An 18,825-nucleotide genomic window follows, 5' to 3' on the forward strand; every position below is an offset into this window, starting at 1 on the left:
TAAAGAAAATGCTAGTTTGGGAAGATGCACCTTCATGTGTAGTCTCCACTGAAGCATTCTTCATATATCCATTCCATGACTGAAGTACCTCAAAGGTGCTTGCAGTTTTGGTGATTACATTGCTTTTAACTGAATATGTTTCAGAATATTTTTTAAATCTTAAGCCTACCCGTTATAGACCGCCTTAACACCCCTTAGTGTTAAGTCACTTTCTGCTTCCATAACTCTAAAACGTATCGGTTTTCAAATGACTACTTTGCAAAACCATCCCTGATTCCAAAACCTTCAGTACAAATGCCAGCTGTGTTCTACAAAGAAAAAATGACTTGTTTCTTTTAGGACAATTCTGTCCCTTCTTGTCAATAAGTTAGATGTTTCATAAAATGTAATGCTGAGTCTCTGTTCCAAGATCATAACTACTCCAACCCTATCGATCTTAGCTCCACATAGCTGTTCTACACATTTGTTGCAGACATTCAACTTTGAGGGGATTTTCTGTACACTTATTACATGGATATAATGTTATTTGACTTAACCATAAATCCAACTCTCCTAAATAAAGTCAGCAGAACACCTGTGCACATGATCAGTGAAAGGGAGGATTCTGCAGTAGTGGTGCAGAAGTAAGTCAACAGGATAATTAGGGGAGATAGGGACCCAGCTGCCACAGCGAGGACTGCCATTTATTTTAAGAAAAGTAGGGCACATGCTTTTTGCAGGACTTTGAGAATTAGAGATGTTTGCCTTTATCATCAGAACATAGCCCAATCTTTGGTAATGTAGGAGGCACTCAGTAAATAAAAGTCCTTAACTCACTCCATTCTTAATCACAAAAGCTCTGAAAACAAAATGTTTTTAAATAACTTCTTTGGCAGCAAAATCTGGGCTTGAATTAACAAGGTTATTTATGGTTTTTATCATACATACATTTTGCTACAAGTTTAATTAAATATGGGCTAATACCCCAGGCCTCACTGAAAATATTACAGAACATGAAGTAAATGCAAGATACTACTTTTTTTAAAAAAGTCCAAAATATTTCTAAATTTCTACACTGGTCTGACCAAGTGGTTTTAGAGAAAGGTTTGTGGCCTTGTGTTTGAATGACTATGAATGTGTGACTTATGCCAGGCTCTAAGTAATTTATATGTATTTAAATTACTCCTTATTTAAAAAGTAAGCAAATGATTGGGTTCTATTATAAGGAGAAACTAAGGCATAGAGAGATTAACTAGCCCAAGATCCCAGGTCATAGCAGAACTGGGATTCTAATCCATGCCCTAGAGCCTGCACTCCTGTAGTGAATACAGCACTGTTAAGAGATTCACACACAGTAATTAGTCAATGAAGAACTGCTTTAAAAAATTTAATTTTGATGCCAGACAAATTCTTCATAAACCATTATGCTACTTCATTGAGTTCTGTCCCATTGTAAGCTATTGCAAGAGGAAATAAAGGCTGGTGGAAAAGTTTTCACAGTATAAGTTCTATCATAACAATGTTTCTTAAGCACAAACTGTATGCTAATTTCCTAACATGAATTCCCAGAAAGAAATCCCTTAAACAGGCACTATTTATCAACTGCATTTCAAGTGTCTGAGCACTGAGGGATTAAGTAATTGTCCATGGTTACTGGAGGAATTGAACTGAGTGTTCACTGGGTCTATATCATGTATATTTGCAATGTTTTCCTAAAATACTTACCCAGGTGTCTTATGTGCCACAGAGGGTTGATGGTAGAGTATCTGTCATGAAATACAATCAGCATTGGGGAGGTGGCCACCCCTCCACCCAGGGAGCTGCTGTAGAGGTTTTCCCTAAGAAAAGATAGAAAATTGATTGACATTTGGCCTAGAGTCTCCACAGACACAAATCAAGTGAGATGTAAATACTAAAAAAAAAAAAAAAGATATGACATTCTCTCACTATAAGTAAGACTTACGGTATTTTACTTTTTCCCTCAACTTTTTATTTTGAAAAATGTCAAACTTAAAGTTTTAGGAATAATACCATGTAACTCACCTAGATTCACAAAGTGTTAATATTTTAACATCTTAATCTCAGGATTCTTTTTGGCAAACATAGAAAATCAAATTCTGATCCTACATTATTTATACAATGTACATTATACATTATTTAGAATAACATCACTCAAGAATTCAAGGTTATAACGGTATTAAGTTGGTATTAAAAATACCAAGATAAAAGATCAATAGGAAGTACAATGACACAATGATTGTATTGTTTTTAGTTTCTCTACTTTAAAACTTTTCTATAAAGAGAAATTATAAATTTTTTAAAAATTCAAACAAAATAATCCTTAAATCTGTGTAAGAAGGAGTAACTTGACTAAGAGAAAGGAAGATTTTTGGTGGAAAGGTTCACTAGCATTTTGGGAGAGGATTTAAAGTTATATTAGTAAACCCAATTTATTAGGCAAATGCCTGCATAATGAGGAACTCCTCACTCCACAGATTCTCAATTCCTCTGTATCATTTAAGAAGAGATTTTTATCATCTACTTTCTCCTTTCTCAAGAGTGTCACCGTGCAAAAATCTGACCTAAAATGTCTGAAATAATAGTTCTAATCTCTGAAATATGCATAGAAAATTAATTGAATAATTTTGCTCCCAAGCATGGAGAAAGTGGTAGGGAGGCCTACACTTACTCCACATTTTTTTGCATCCATTTCTCCAATTGTTTGGTAATACGCTGGTGCTTCCATTCTGTCATGTTGGCAACAATCACACCAGGGTTGAAAGTGCAGGTGTTGGGGCTAATGCCAAGGTCTTTTATGGTCTTCTTCCGGTAGTCCAGGTAGCCCATGTATGTATTCTATAAAGGAACAGGAAATGCATGCTTTTGAACAATGGATCTTATTAAACACCTGTTTAATAAGCATTTTCTTGAAGGTATCTGCAGTGGCTCCAGGTTTTCCTCCTGTGTCACTCACTGGTCCCTTCTTAGTTTCCTTTGTTGGCTCCCCTCATTTCTCCAACCTCTAAATGCTGAGTGCCCCAAGTCTCAGTCCCGGCACCTGTTTCTTCCTCTAACACCACCTTCCTAGGCAGCCTCACCCAGTCTCATGGTTTTGAATACCATCTGTTCTGCCAGCCCTGAGCTCTCTTCTGGACTTCCAGCTCCCCCTACATCTGCCTACTAGTGTCTCCTGGATACTCAGTAAGGCAGCTCCAACTTATATCTGCAGACTGATCTCAATCCTTTCCCTAAGCCTTCTTCCCTACAATCTGCCCCCTTTCAATTAGTGGCAACTCTATCCTTGGGGAAATATCCAGGGTTATTGGGTCATCCTTAATGACTCTTTCTCTCTTGCTCCTCATCCATATCAGTCAGCAAATCCCGTTGGTACTATTTTCAAAATTTACCCAGAAGCAACCACTTCTCACTGCCTCCACTGTACCTTCCTGTTCCAGGCCATAATTTCCTCTCGCTGAATTTGTACAAGATACCCCGATCAGTGACCCTGTTTTCACCCTCAGCCTCACCCCATCTCTATGTCCTTCTGCTCAAAGCCCTCCAATGGCTTTCCATCTCATTCAGAGTAAAAGCCGGAGTTCCTAGAGTGTCCTCTCATGCTCTGTACCGTCTGGCTCCCCATTACCTCTCCAGCTTTATCTCTTATTCTCCTCTCTTGATCCCTCTGCTACACTGACCTCCTTGTTCCTTTAATATCCCAGACTCATACCCCTGCCTCAGGACCTTCACACTTGCTGTTGCCTCTTCTGGAAATGTTTTTCCCCTAAACATCTGCATAGGTGACTCCTTCAGTTCTTTCAGGTGTAGGTTCAAACGTCACGTTTCCGATGGAGCCTTCCCTGAATACCCTGTTTAACACACAACAACCCACCTCCACCCTGACTCTCTATAATATTTTACTTATTTTGTCTATTATTTGACTCCCTGTTAGGATGTAAGCTATGCAAAGGCAGGAATTTTAGTTTTATTTAGTGTATTTCCAGTACCTAAAACAGAGCCTGGTACATAATAAGCACCCAATAGGTAGGTGTTGAATGAGTGCAGCATGAAGAAGGACATATTGTTTCACGTACATGGACTGTCATAATCTACCTCAATGAGATGCTCAAATACCATATAGAAATAATGGAAATACTTTAGCCCTTTCTATATTCTGGGCACTGTTCTAAGAATTTTACATGTATTACCTCATTGACTGCATGTAACTTTACATGCATTAACTCATGTAATCCTTACAAAATAACTCTACAAGGGAAGTGCTATTATTACCTCTAGTTTGCAAATAATGAAATATGATTGGTTAAGTACATTTCCCAAGATCACAAAGCTAGGAAATGATGGAGCAAGATTTTGACAGTGCGGAGTCTGGCCCCAGAGCCTCGGCCTTAAAGAGTGTCACATCTTAAAAGACACTCATCTAAAATTATTTACTGGAACTTTTGTTGGAGAACAACATTCAATTCTTAATAGCACCTTGTATTTTAAAACTGGACTTTCGGTGGCGGAATTGGCCCAGTGGTTAGGGCGTCCGTCTACCACATGGGAAGTCCGCGGTTCAAACCCTGGGCCTCCTTGACCCGTGTAGAGCTGTCCCATGCACAGTGCTGATACGCATAAGGAGTGCCCTGCCATGCAGGGGTGTCCCAGGCGTAGGGGAGCCCCATGCACAAGGAGTGCACCCCGTAAGGACAGCCGCCCAGCGCGAAAGAAAGTGCAGCCTGCCCAGGAATGGTGCAGCACACACAGAGCGCTGACACAACAAAATGATGCAACAAAAAGAAACACAGATTCCTGTGCCGCTGACAACAGAAGCTGACAAAGAAGATGCAGCAAACAGACACAGAGAACAGACAACCGGGGTGGGGGGAGGGGGAGAAATAAATGAATAAATAAATCTTAAAAAAAAAACAACTAAAGAACTGGACTTTCAATGTTACATATAGATTCGATGTTCCTCATTTCCACCAGGGTAAAAAGATCTCTACCCTTGAACAAAACCAATAGTTTCCCCTACTGAAAAAAATGAAAGAGTGACTGTCAAAATGCTAAAAATAGAAACAGGCTCAGCCATGGTCACTTTTATTGAAAACACCATCCCTGACATAGAGGGTGGTTATGCGTGACTAGATAACTTATTTCTAGGGCATTTACTGCATGCTGGGCACTGACATCACATTATTTCATTACAGCTCATAAAAACGCAACAAAATAGATGTATTTTCACACAAAAAAAAATAGATATTATTGCTGCTATTTTTCAGATAAGGAAAGTGGGACTTAGCTGGGTTACGTAACCGCCCCAAATTCAGGAACGGGTGGAGCTGGGATGTGAGAGGAAGAAAGCCCAGGCACTTAACCCCTGTGCTGTTCTGCCTCCAGCAGTCTAGACTGGCCATCGGAGTTCCCAGAGCAGTGGGGAAGGAGAGTGGTGAGAGCAGTAGGGCAAAGGTAGAACTTCGAGAAATGGTGTCCCCACCTGCAGCCCCACGATTCTGTTAACATCCTGAGCTGAAGGCAAATTGCAGTCATCGGAAAAAGCTGCTGCATGGCCCAGAGCCAAGGTGGTGTCATACAGTTCTTGGATATCACCTGAGTTTAAAAATACCAGTAGTTAAAAGAATGTATAGCATTTGTTTTAAAGTTATTTTTTTTAAATCCAAAAAGAAAATAAAGTTATACAATGAGGGGGAACGTATATGATTTGCTCCATGATTTCAAGTAGCTTGGCAATTTAACTTAATAATAAGAGAGCCTATCAATTTAGAAAGCTACATGGTAAGTTGAGATCAGCATTGATTAAACTTCTGTAATGTAGGTACCACACCAATGCCTACCCTATGTGCATGTTGGAGAGATAGAATGCAACATGTAAACCCCAAAACCTAGCTCACCCCTAAGACTGTCATCAGTGAGACTTTATTTCCCCATGCTTTAGGGATGCAGAGAAAGGGAAAGTTACAGAGCTATTTATTGCAGGCTTTGGCAATCAGAGAGAAGTCCCTCAGAAAACCAGATTGTCCAAGAAAGTACCTATCAAGTCCTGGTTTCAGAATATTCCCAAATTTAAAATGATACTGTACTCACAACTCAAATAAGCAGTCAAAATCACGGGAAAACTAGCTATTGGGAAAATGAGGAGGGACAGTTATTCTACTTATCAGCTGCTCCTTTTCCGAGTGTTCTTGGCAGTCAGCCGTGTACCTTGCACAATTACATCATCGTCCAAATAGATGACTTTCTCATGTTGGTGGATAAGCAGAGGGAGATAAAATCGAACAAAGTTCAGCTGTTAACAAAAGAAACAGTGGTGGGGCCAAGGCGTTATGGAGGGAGAGACAGCTTCACATGGCCTCAGCTCGGCTCCAGGTCTGGGACAGAATAAAACGGGGGCTTCGAGGATGCCTCGCTGAGCTTCCTGGTGCCCAGCCTGACCAGACCAATGTCTCGCCTAGACCCAAACCTGCCTACTGTCACTCAGGTGTCCTAGTCCAGAAAGGGCCTGCCTTCCTCTCCATTCAGTCATTTTGATTATTGTCAACCAAATCAGCCTTAACATGCGCGCACACTCACATACACACGGCTTCATCCTAACACTAAATTCAACCTCTTAGCAAGTTAAATCAGAAAAAGGCCAGAGAAACATGACCTGCGGGTGGGGGCACCAATTTTATTAGTGACAACACTATTAATCGAAAGTCCCAATTCAGGTCCCTCTTTCACTGAAAATATCTAGCATTGGGAAAACATGTCATTAGACAGGGGGCTTAGAACTTAGGGTATTTTCAAAGATTGATTTAGGTAGCAGTGATAAGATTTTCTGGAAATGTACCACTGAAAACACATGGCCTTCTAGAAGAGAGGGCCCCTTTTGATTCCCACTGTTGGGAAAATGATTTAAGATTCCCAAGGTTGGGAAAAATATTTTCTCCTGAAACTATTATCTTATTCAGTACTATGAAGTAGATAATCCATCATGCTATTGTTTCTCTACAGCTGCTGGGATACTCTGAGCTAAGATTAATGTATAATCACATTAAATACAGCAGCCTGTGTGTTTGGAATATTTGTCCCTGGCCTCACCACTTGACCTACCCTCAGGCCCCACAACACAGACATAAATGCATCCTACATTTTTTTAATATACTTTATTTCTTCTTCAATAGTTTCATTATGTTTATATCAACCATGCTAAATCCTTTCTACAGCAGGTGGTTTATAAATTATAAATAAGGAGAATTTAGTGGACATATAACACTTTGAGGCTTCCAGAATATTCCATCTACATCCAAGTGGATGGTACTCCCACTGGTCTTTGAAAAATATTTCTGTATTGAACAAGGGCCTCACCCAGGACTCTTCCCACCTTGTGCATAATTCCTACTCACAGGCTGGAGCAATTCAGGCCTTGAAGAGTCTGGTCTGATCTTCCCTTTGAGTACCATAGGGTTAAATTCCACAATTTTAAAGTTTATTTCTCTCAGTTTGGAATGTTCAATCCATGTTCTAAAAAGATGACAGAAAAACTTGGGTAAGCACCTCAAACTTTTCCTCAGTTCGCTTCTCTTGCCGCAGGGTCAATCTATTGCCTCCACAGAAAGCTCAAGATAAAATATGTGGAACCTTAGTAGAGTTTAGCCCATAAATCTTTCTGATTGTTTCCCCATCTGGTCTGGCTTCAAATTCCACCTTCCCCCTGTTTTTTTTTCATTCATATAACCTCTCAGCAAAGGAAATGAAGCAAAATAGTTATAACCAAATATCTCCCCAGATCATATAATCTCCACAGGAAACTGGAAGAATAAAAATGTTCCTTCTATGGTTGCTGGTCTTGTCTTTGCCATGTAATAACTCCATCATGTCCTGAAGCAGGATATTTTGAACTTTTATTTTGACCAAAGTCATTTTTACTCTGCTGTTTTCACTCCAAGAAGGTTTGAATTTACCTTTGTCTCTTTGTCTCTCTCCATCTCCCTCATTTGTCCTGTTTCCCCTTCTTCTCCCCCTTTCCCATACCCTCCCCCCCTTTTCCTTCTTCTTGTCTGTTTCTCTCTGTTCCAAGCCCCCATTTCCATTTCTTAGTCTTACAGAACTTCTGACAATATTTTATCCAATTTGTAATAAGATTCTTGGTAGAAAAAATCCCCAAATAAAGTTTCTATTGACTAAAAGCCACACATGGTAACATTTATTGAAGACTTAAAAGCAGCAGAAGAATGAAATCTTTTGAACGAAATTCAGATCTACAAAATTTGAGCCATAAAAATGGGCCATATCAATAAGAAAGAGACAACCCAACAGAAAAACCAGCAAGACACTGGAACATGCACATCCAGATGGCCAAGAAATAATGTGAAAAGGTGCTTGGCCTCTTCAGAAAGAAGGGAACTTCAAATTAAAACCACAATAAGGGAAACGGACTTTGGCCCAGTGGTTAGGGCGTCCGTCTACCATATGGGAGGTCCACGGTTCAAACCCCCGGCCTCCTTGACCCGTGTGGAGCTGGCCATGCGCAGTGCTGATGCGCGCAAGGAGTGCCTTGCCACGCAAGGGTGTCCCCCGCGTGGGGGAGCCCCACGCGCAAGGAGTGCGCCTGTGAGGAAAGCCGCCCAGCGTGAAAAGAAAGAGCAGCCTGCCCAGGAATGGCGCCGCCCACACTTCCCGTGCCGCTGACGACAACAGAAGCGGACAAAGAAACAAGACGCAGCAAACAGACACCAAGAACAGACAACCAGGGGAGGGGGGGAAATTAAATAAAATAAATAAATCTTTAAAAAAAAAAAAAAAAAAAAAAAAAAAAAAACCACAATAAGATAGCACTGGACACCCATGAGAATGGCTTTAAAAAGACTGATCATACCAAGTGTTGGTGAGAATGTGGTGGTTCATGGGTGTGTGCACTTTGCAATGATTCACTTGGGATTTATACAACTTCTGTTTGTGTGTTTTAAAGAGTTTAAAAATATTTTTTAAAGGGGTGGTGGTGGGGAGAACAGATGACTGGATAACCAAGAATTGGAGGGACAATGGGGATGGGACAGATGACTGGACAGCCAAGAATTGGGAACAGCTCCTTCCCAAACACCATAAAGTCATTAAAGCTCATGCTTTTATTCATGTTCAAACCCTCACTCATAACATACTTTATATGCCGTCATTGTGGGTTTGGTTATCTGGTTTTCGTAATTAAAGGACTATTAATAATAGGCTAAGCTAATGATCAGCATCAATAAATGATAAGGAAAGTGAAAAATGAGACAGGAAATCTAGAAAGCATTACAAAGCCCTAAAAAAAATATTGTAGCCAGGGGTCATTTAGAGTAGGGACAAATGATTTCCATATCTCAGGATTTCCTTATAGTGTTATAGTGTCATTACAAAAATAAAATGTAATTGTAGAAGCACTACATAGATACATTCACCTTATGAATGATGGAAGTAACACTATATGAATTTTCCTGGATCTTGATTTTTCCACTTACTATGCCTTGGCGACCTGCTGTGTAAATGTAGAAAATCAACTTTCTTTTTTTAATAGATGGATCATATTCCATAGTTCATTTGAACATTCCTCCATTGTTAGATATTTATGCATTTTCCCTTTTTTAAAAACCATTTTGCAATATTGGCATTAACATCATTGTACATATCTTTTGGTAATATGTACTAGGATTTTTGTAGCACAGATCTCTAGAAGTGAAAATGGTAAATCAAATTATATCCACATATAACATTTTAGTAGCTATTGTTATACTTCCTGCTCACAATGCTTTACCAATTTATAAGATACACATTTTGTAAATGAGGAATAAGAATGTCCATTTTTCTGCAACCAAATATATCAATTTTTTTAAGTTTTGCCAATCTGATGTGTAACACATTATATGTCATTGTTATTTTAATTTGCATTTCCCTATTAGTAACACAGAACATCCTTTATTAACCATTGGCTTTTTTTCTTTTATGAGTCATCTTTCTGTATTTCTATGTTCATTTCCTACCAGATGTTTGCATTTTTAAAAACATTTTCAAGAATTAAAAAATATTTTTGGATAATAATCCTTTATCTGTGATACATGTTGAAAATAATTTTTCCTAATATTTTATGTGTCTAATGTCACATCATCTAAAAGTTTTTCATCATCTAAAAGTTTTAAAATATTGTGCAGTCAAATCTATTAATTGACTTCTGGGCTCAGGAAGGCATTCTCCAGCATATGACTATACAATTATTCCACATTTTAATAATATATTTTAAATATTATTTTATGTTTGTCTTCAAAATTCAACTTAGATTTATTTTTTCAGTATTATTGGTGATAGAAAGGAGATCACTTTGCACTTCAAACATGATATTATAATTAATGACTCTGAGCCATACTGCAATGGTTAAATTATGTTAATATTCTCCCAGGATAAAAAAGCAAGGAAAAGAGAAAGTATTAGAAAAGGAAGATTTTTATACAAGCTGCTTAAGGATTTGGATTCTTTACTTAGTTCATTAGACAGTTCTGCAACAAGATGCATTTCCCTACCTGATTAAGGAGGCTTTGCTAAAACTTCCTTTCCTTATTCAGGCCTCACATTGGTCAGGTCATCTAGTAGACCTCAGGCCATCTCCTCACTAATTCTAATGACATTTATCAAACCATTAAAAAAGAAAAAGAGTACCCATTTAAGGAAAGATAAGAAAGATTAAAAGAAATAGAAAACCCCAAATGACCGTATTCGAGACAGCGTGTTCCGGAGGCCAACCACATAGAACAAAATGTTGGCATCAGTGTTGCTGTAGATGCTGTTGATGGCAGCCATGGCAGCACCCATTCTCCCTGCTGCTGCACAGATCACCACGGGGATTTCCTCCTCCATTTCCTCAGGTGTCTCAGAGTCGTCATCTGAAAGTATCAAAAGCAATGTCTTGGAGCATCACTTGGAACATGAGGGACTTTCACAGCAGAGAAAGTCTTCCACACTCATGGGAGAAGGTAGCATGCCGTGGAAGAGACTGTCAGTTGTTCTCTAATATTTGGTGTCTCCATCTGCCTTAGAAACAGACGTTTGGAATTTTAGCTAGCACACTGCACTCACTAAGACTGTATTTCCCAGATGCTCTTGCAGGTATAAGTGATCAAGTTCTGTCCAATGGGATGTTAGTGCAGGAAATGAGTGCAATTACTGGGTCTGCCCTCAGAGAAGAGATTTTCCCTTTCCCAGTTTCCACCCGCTGGAATATGGACATGATGACAGGCATTGCAGCAACTGTCTTGACCATGAGATGGAAGCAACCTGCTGAGGACACTAAAGCAGTAAGACAAAAGGAGTCTCAATCTGGATGACTGTAGAACTGACACATCAGACTTTGAGGGAGGAAATCAAATTCTCTTTTGTTTATATCACTATTATGTTGGAGCTCTCTTACAGAAGCCAATCAGATAGCCTAACACACACATACACTTGAAAAAATATGTGAAGACCTGAAGAGCCTCATTTGATTCAGTTGTCCTAGACTCTTTCCTGACTTAGAATTTTACCTTGCCTACACTGCTATAGAATATACTGCTTGTGATTTCCTTCTCTAGTCAAGTTTCTCAAAAGTTGACAGCTAGAGAAAGGAGGTAAATGAAAGAGCTTGACTAATGCAAAAAATAAATATAAATTGCACAAGCTATGATACACAGAAACTAATGTCATAACATCATATTTTGGTACCACAGTACAATTTTCAAGTATGAAGAATAGTATTTTTTTTTAAGATTTTTATATTTTATTTCTTTCTTTCCCCTTCCCCCCGACCCCAGCCGTCTGCTCTCTGTGTCCACCTGCTGTGTGCTCCTCCGTGATCACTTCCATCCTTATCAGTGGCACTGGGAATCTGTGTCTCCCCTTGTTGCGTCATCTGCTGCATCAGCTCTCCCTGTGTGCGGCGCCATTCTCAGGCAGGCTGCATTTTCTTTTACGCTGGGCAGCTCTCCCCACGAGGCGCACTCCCTGTGCATGGGGCTCCCCTACATGGGGGACACCCCTGCGTAGCACACTACTCCCTGTGCCCATCAGCACTGCCCATGGGCCAGCTCCACACAGGTCAAGGAGGCCCCAGGATTTGAACCGCAGACCTCCCATGTGGTAGGCGGATGCCCTATCCATTGGGCCAAGTCCACTTCCCAAGAATAGTATTTTAATTATCAGTTTGTAGAGTATCCACTATCAAATGCTGACTTAATTTTTACTTAAAGCTGTCTCTCTTTACAGATACCTTTTTTGAAAAATCTCTGATACAGGGTACTTCTAGCTGAAATTTAATTCCAAAAACATTTATTGGAACTAACAACCAGGTACTGTACTTTGTGTGATTTGAGAAACATTGAGGAGTCTCTTTCCACCAAAGCACATCTGCAATTTCTACCACTAAAATAAATACTTTTGTTTCACAGTATGTTCACTGACATAAGAGAATGGTGATAATATAATGTTAAGAAGTAAAAGCATACAAAATTGTCTCTGATATGTCATCCCAATTTGCTCCATATATATATATGCAAATGGATCTATGCCTATTTATGGAATTATGAGTGCTTTTAAATTTCTTATTTGTGTTTCTTATATTTGCCAAATTCTTTAAAGCAATAATTCTTAACCTTTTTTGTTCCACAGACCCCTTTGCCAATCAGGTGAAAACCATGGACCCCTTACTAAGTCCACACTATACTGTGTATTATTTAATAAATATATCACATCCGCACCAACACATCCCCACAAGAATAATGTGTATGTGTTTTTTTTTATTTAAATTCAAGCTTATGGACCCCTTGTTAAGAGCCCTTGCTCTAAAGTGAGCATAGGTTACTTTTATAAGCCGAAAAAAAAAGTTTCTTAGAGGAGTGCTCTTTTGCACTTAGGGAAGGAGTTTTCACTCTGGGAAGGTCCTTCTAATTATGTGATATGTGACCTGCAGGCAGTGAAGTGATCTGCCTAAAATGCAAATTTGATTATGTTTCTTCACTGCTTAAAATTCTTCAGTAGTTCCTATAAGGCTAAGCTCCCTTCCTTTGCCTCGCACCCCAGGGCCCTCCTGAAGGAGCCCCTGCTCACTTGTCTGGTCTAGTCTCCTAGTCCAGCAATTCCAAACTACTGGTGGTCCCCTGACTACTACTGCACAAGCTGTCTCTTCTCTCGAGGCTCTTGCACAAGCTGTTGCAAGTACTTGAAATGCTCTTTCTTCCCTTTCCTACATGGCTAACTACCATATTCATTTTCCAAGTGCATTTCTGGGAAGCCTCGAACAGCTCCCTCCAGAAATGATTGTACCCCTCATCTATGCTAACTCTGCCCCTGGTTGGGAGATGTATCAGCTACATTGCCTTTTATTTGATTACATGTCTTTCTTTTTCTACTATTACACTAGGAGCTCTGGTGAGGGCAGGGGTGGTATCTTGTTCATCTCTATATTCTCTGCATATAGTCCAGGGCCTGGCACATGATAGAGTCTCAGTACATTTTAGATATGTAGATGGATGGAGGGATGGAGGGATGAATGGATGGATGAGCTTATTAGATCTCTATTTGACCACTTACCACATTGTCCTGGAAGAATCTATTTATAGATCTGCTCATCCATTAAACTGAAAGCTCCTTGCATTTAGGGCAGTTTGAAATTATTATGAATCCAAAAAGAGAAATATGTCTGTAAACTAATCCATTCCTCTGGGTGTGATACTCTTTGCATCAAATTCAGTTGAGGGGCTTTTGATTAGCTTACTTGATAAGATCATTTAGGGCTTTTGATTGGCCTAAGTTAGTGAGGTGTAACTCAGTTTGAGTCTCTGCCCCCTTGCTGGGTCTGATATAAACAGAAACACACAGAGAGATTCACTCAGACCTACACAGGAAAGGGAAGCCACCCAGGCCATGTTTGATCCTGCCTCCTAAGAGAGAATCGCTTAAGCATGAGGTCCCCGGAGGCTGGGCCCACGGAGCAGCTCAAGAGGAGCTGGTGCGCAGGAGGGGGAAGGCTGAGACCACAGCAGAGCTCAGCAGCCATCTTGCTTCACTATGTGGCAAGACACCAGGATCAACAGGAGCTGACCTTGGTGAGAAAGCATCTCTGATGGTGCCTCAATTGGGACTTTTCATGGCCTTCGAACTGTAAGCTTTTACCCCCAAAAGACACCCTTTATAGAAGCCAACCCACTTCTGGTACTTTGTATTGGTAGCACGTTGTCAAACTAGAACAGTACTATTCCCACCTGGCCTGGTACCAAGGAAATGCTTAATAGGAGTTCTGGGAAATGAACTAAACTAGATTGATGGGTTGGCCTCAGAGAAGCGAACCCTGGGGCAATGAATCCATGGGCTCTTCCTGGGAATTTCTGGGTGAGGGAAGGCTTGAAAACCTGGGGCAGCGCCTGGCACCAGGCTTAGAATGACGCAAGCCCATGAGGTAGGAGGAAGGTGTCCCCATGAAAGTGGAGACATCACAAGAAAAGGTCAAACACCATGTTTGTAACAGACGTGTCACATTCCTACACTTCTAAAGAGCCTCAGTCACTCAGAAAAGCCTAAGCCAGAAACCCTATTCTCTGCCAAGAAGTCTCCCTGGGACAGAAGGAAGGCATGTTGAAGAGTAAGGAAGGTTTATCAACTGTAAAATCTTCACCAGTGCACCATTCTTACAGCTTCTTGGAGAATTTGGAATAATTGTCCCAAGCTGGTGCCTGAGCCAATCTGTTAACTGGTTTGGCTATAAGAAGCCATTGAATGTCCAGTAAAACTTTCAAAAATGTTATACTAATGGCAGAAATGGACAGGACATGATATCGCCCTAGTCCATTTACCCAAGCAGCATAATTATTATCAAACCATCCCTATTCCTAGAAGAGGTGGTATGTCTGCCCTCAACTCCCAATCTCTGAATTACATTTCAAATAAGGATTGTTTTACCCGAATGTATAAATTAGCCTCACCCGGAGGCAGGAATGAATTGCCAGCAAGCTAATCAAAAGAAATTCTCAGGATATACATAGAATGTCACTCTTGGGAGGTAACACGGAAAGAGAGCCCATGTTTATTCAGCACGTGGCTTCACAGGATCTCTGGACATTACCTTATAACACCAGTTCTTTTAATTCACATTTTAAAAGTAATAAAAATTAGCATGTGCTTCTTGAAAAAATTCCAAGCCAAAAAGAAGAGTACCGGGTAAATTGTGGCTTTTTTTTGCAGACCTCTTCACAACCATTCCAAAGATAAACCTCTGTCACCAGTATGGTGTGTGCCTCTCAAACCCTGCTCCAGATATACCACAGTCATGTCTTATTTTAAATCCAAAATGGAAGCACACTTTTCATACTCTTCTGCAACTTGGCTTTTCCCACTCAACACACCACAGACATCTTTCTATGTCAACTCTGTGTTCTTCTGAATGGCACTTCACAATACGGATTCTTTTATTTTAACACTGAATGTGATAAAAATGTGACACTGGATCCACTGGAATGGTCCAGATGCTTCATTTTTCTGCATATAATGTGCATTTCCTTACAGTCATTTTAACAGCTATTATCAAAGAGTCATTTCTTTCTATGGAGAAGAGTGTTCAGAGGGGTCAGCTGACTGAATATATAGGTTTAGGGGCAAGGAACAAAGTGCGAGAGGAATCTGGCTGTCTGCCAGAAGTTTAGACCACATTTTGAATTTGAATGACTGCCTTTCTTTCGCTCCCTCTCTCTCTCTTTCAAAACAATTTTATTGAGGTGTAATTTAGATATCTTAAATTTTACCAGTTGGAAGTAAACAGTTTGGTGACTTTTAGGAAATGTATAGAGTTGTGCAACTATCTCTGTAATGCAGATTTAGAGCATTTCCATCACCCAAAAAAGTTCTCTTGAGATGGCTGCAATCAATCACTCCCACTCATCTGCTTTCTGACTCCATAGATAACTCTTTTCCAGAAATTTCATATAGATGAACCATCCTTTATGTGGTCTTTTGGGTCTGGCTTTTTTTTCCTTTCATTTGTTCCTTTTCACTGCTGAATAGAACTCCATTGCATGGATACACTACATTTTGTTTGTCCATCCACTATTTGATGTACACTTGGATTGTTTCTGGTTTGGGGCTATTATAAATAATGCTGTGAATGTTTATGTACAGGTCTTTGTGTGGACAACATTCTCTTTCCTGGTGCTCTCAGTGTCCATTTACGCTAGATCATACATTTTAAATTGTTTTCATGAATTTTTTATAAGTTCTTGGTTGCTGGCCAAATCGTTGCTTATCTCTGAACCCAGCTCTTGAAAGGACCCAAGCGAATACACTGAAGCCACGTTCCCAGGTTTCCCACCTCGATGGATTCCAGGGCTTACTTACCTGCTTCATTCTTGAGCACGGTCCCCTTATGAACTTTCTTATACAGAATCACACAGAGGGTCACAATCAGAAGGAACAGCAGCACCTGATTAACTGCAATAAAAACAGAAAAAAGTTTTAAAATGTAGGGGGCAAAGCGGCTGTGGCTCAATCACTTGCGCTCCCGTCTACCATATGGGAGGCCCTGGGTTTGCATCCTGGGCCACCTTGTGAAGGCAGGCTCGCCCACACGCTGCGGAGAGCTGCCGGCCCGCAAGCACCACTGAGTACCACCTGGCCCACCTGGCCCACAGAGAGCCGACTCAGCAAGGTGAAGCAACAAAAAGGGAGACAAGTGAAAAAACACAGAAGAGCGCGCAGTGAATGGACACAGAGAGCAGACAACAAGCAAGCTGCAAGGGGGGGAGGAGGGAAATAAAAATAAATACAAACACACAGAAGAACACGCAGTGAATTGACAGAGGAGGACAGCAAGCAAACCACAAGGGGGAATAAAAAAATATGTAGGGGGGATTGAATCCAGGACCTCCTACATAGGAAACAGGCACTCAACCACCTGAGCTACATCTGCTCCCCAAACACATTAAATTTAACCTATTGAGGGAGCAGGTATAGCCCAGTGGTCGAGCACCTGCTTCCCATGTATGGTTTTAGTTTCAATCCCCAGAAGCACCTAAAAAAAAAATTAACTTTTCGAACTGAAATCTTTTGGATGTCGAATGGTGGTGTGAGCAGATGCCTTACAAGACAAACATAGGCATGGTGGTATCGGACCTTTCTTTAAAAGAGATGGCCTATGAAGTAATTAGTTAACCTGTTCCTCAAGGATCCAGAATCCAGGGCTACCCCCAGGTTGACCAGAGGCAATACAGTAATCATTGCATTCTGCTGCCTTTGGAACCACCTCTTGTACATGAATATTTTGTTTCAAATGACAGTCAACATTTATATAACACTTCTTACAGGCCAGTACTTCTTAGGAGTACATGTGCTCCACCACTGTTACCCAGCTCCTCAATTAATTCAACAATTGGTCAAGGGTGATGTGCAGAAAATTCTTGCCCTGGGTAAAAGGTCAGAAGATTCCAATACTTCTTTCAGTTCTAAGCCACCAGGACCATGTGTTCCAGATCAGTGATACCTGCCCTTGGGATCTACTGAGAAGGAATGTGGGACAGTATCATATTTTCCTCAATTTGGCACACATACCACTGGTTGTGCATAAGATGATTTAGGAGGTTCGAGTTCATAGTGTTATATTACAGAGTGAGAAAGACAATCCTTCTGATTTCATGTACAGGCAGGCCAGTGTGGTTAAACAAAACTAAGATTGTTCTAATCATATATTTTATAGTCACCTTTTTATGTTTTTTCATAAACCATGTTTTATGCTTTTTACTATTTTTTCCATTTAGAGTAATGATATTAACTTTCTTTTATAAATTTTTGAAACAGGTCAATTTGGGGAAAGTATTGTAATGCATGGGACAGAGAGAACACACAGTGGAAAATTGAGAAGGTAGGACATTGCCATATGTGTTATATAAATCCCAGAAGTCTTGGAAACGTTGGTAGAAGAGGAAAGGACTGAGATTTGAAATCAGACTCAAAGCCCATATCTACAACTTCCTAGCTGAGTGACTTTCGATGGGTTACTTAACTTCCTGAATCTCAGTTTCCCCATCTGCTAAATGGGGATTGTAATAACAATGATTACCTTACAAGGTTGCTTGGAGGGTGCAATGAGGCAATGTATGTCCAGTAAAGACTACAGTTTCTGTGTATTATCATTTATTACTATTGTGCATCAAGGTATTTAAATTAATTGTCCTCAGACTGCTCTTTTTTCTGACTCTAAGCCATTGTCTTCTTATGTGTAAAAAGAAAGAGTTGGACAGCCTACAAGAATGCCTTCCAGAGCAATATTCTATGGCTCAATGATTCTATCATGCTGATATCCAGAGCCTCCCCGCCTTTCTGGATTCACAGATTCAGCCGGCGATAGTGAAACACTGGACTCAGTTAAAAACAAAAACAAAAACACCCAAAACATGAAAACAAGACAAACTTCTAGAATTTACCGACAAGTCTGAATCATATTTGCCTACCACAGCCACTTCGAGGAGGCCTCCAATGCCTACTGCCATCAGACCATTTTGACCACAGGTGTTACCACTGAGGTAGTAGGCCTGCGAGAAAAACTATAGTACACTGATAATTTTTGAATTTCACATAAAGAATGCATAAGTTTTTTTTTAGTATCAGGATATCCCATGCAATATTTGGGACACGCTTATACTAAAAATTATTCATTGTTTATCTGAAATTCAAATTTTACTGGGTATCCTGAATTTTTATTTGCTAAATCTGGCAACCCTAGCCTGAGCATAACAGTAATACACTGAGATTGCTACATTTCCTTCCAAATTCACAAAATGCTTGATCTAAAATCAAAGAAAAATCTAA

General features: G+C 40.1%; 1 protein-coding gene across 2 annotated transcripts in view; it reads right to left on the reverse strand.

Annotated features, from left to right (window-relative positions):
- GLT8D2 (glycosyltransferase 8 domain containing 2) overlaps positions 1 to 18,825 on the reverse strand; it is a 59,815-nt gene that overhangs the window by 1,771 nt on the left and 39,219 nt on the right. For both annotated transcript variants that reach the window (XM_058308645.2, XM_058308648.2), the window contains 7 exons: positions 16,360 to 16,452; positions 10,718 to 10,889; positions 7,383 to 7,500; positions 6,199 to 6,283; positions 5,474 to 5,586; positions 2,669 to 2,835; positions 1,705 to 1,817 (listed from right to left, as the gene is read on the reverse strand). In XM_058308645.2, the coding sequence (XP_058164628.1) occupies positions 1,705 to 1,817; positions 2,669 to 2,835; positions 5,474 to 5,586; positions 6,199 to 6,283; positions 7,383 to 7,500; positions 10,718 to 10,889; positions 16,360 to 16,452 (861 nt within the window). The remainder of the gene's footprint in view (positions 1 to 1,704; positions 1,818 to 2,668; positions 2,836 to 5,473; positions 5,587 to 6,198; positions 6,284 to 7,382; positions 7,501 to 10,717; positions 10,890 to 16,359; positions 16,453 to 18,825) is intronic.

The sequence above is a fragment of the Dasypus novemcinctus genome, chromosome 12, assembly GCF_030445035.2.
Source record: "Dasypus novemcinctus isolate mDasNov1 chromosome 12, mDasNov1.1.hap2, whole genome shotgun sequence".
In the NCBI taxonomy this organism is placed as follows: Eukaryota; Metazoa; Chordata; class Mammalia; order Cingulata; family Dasypodidae; genus Dasypus; species Dasypus novemcinctus.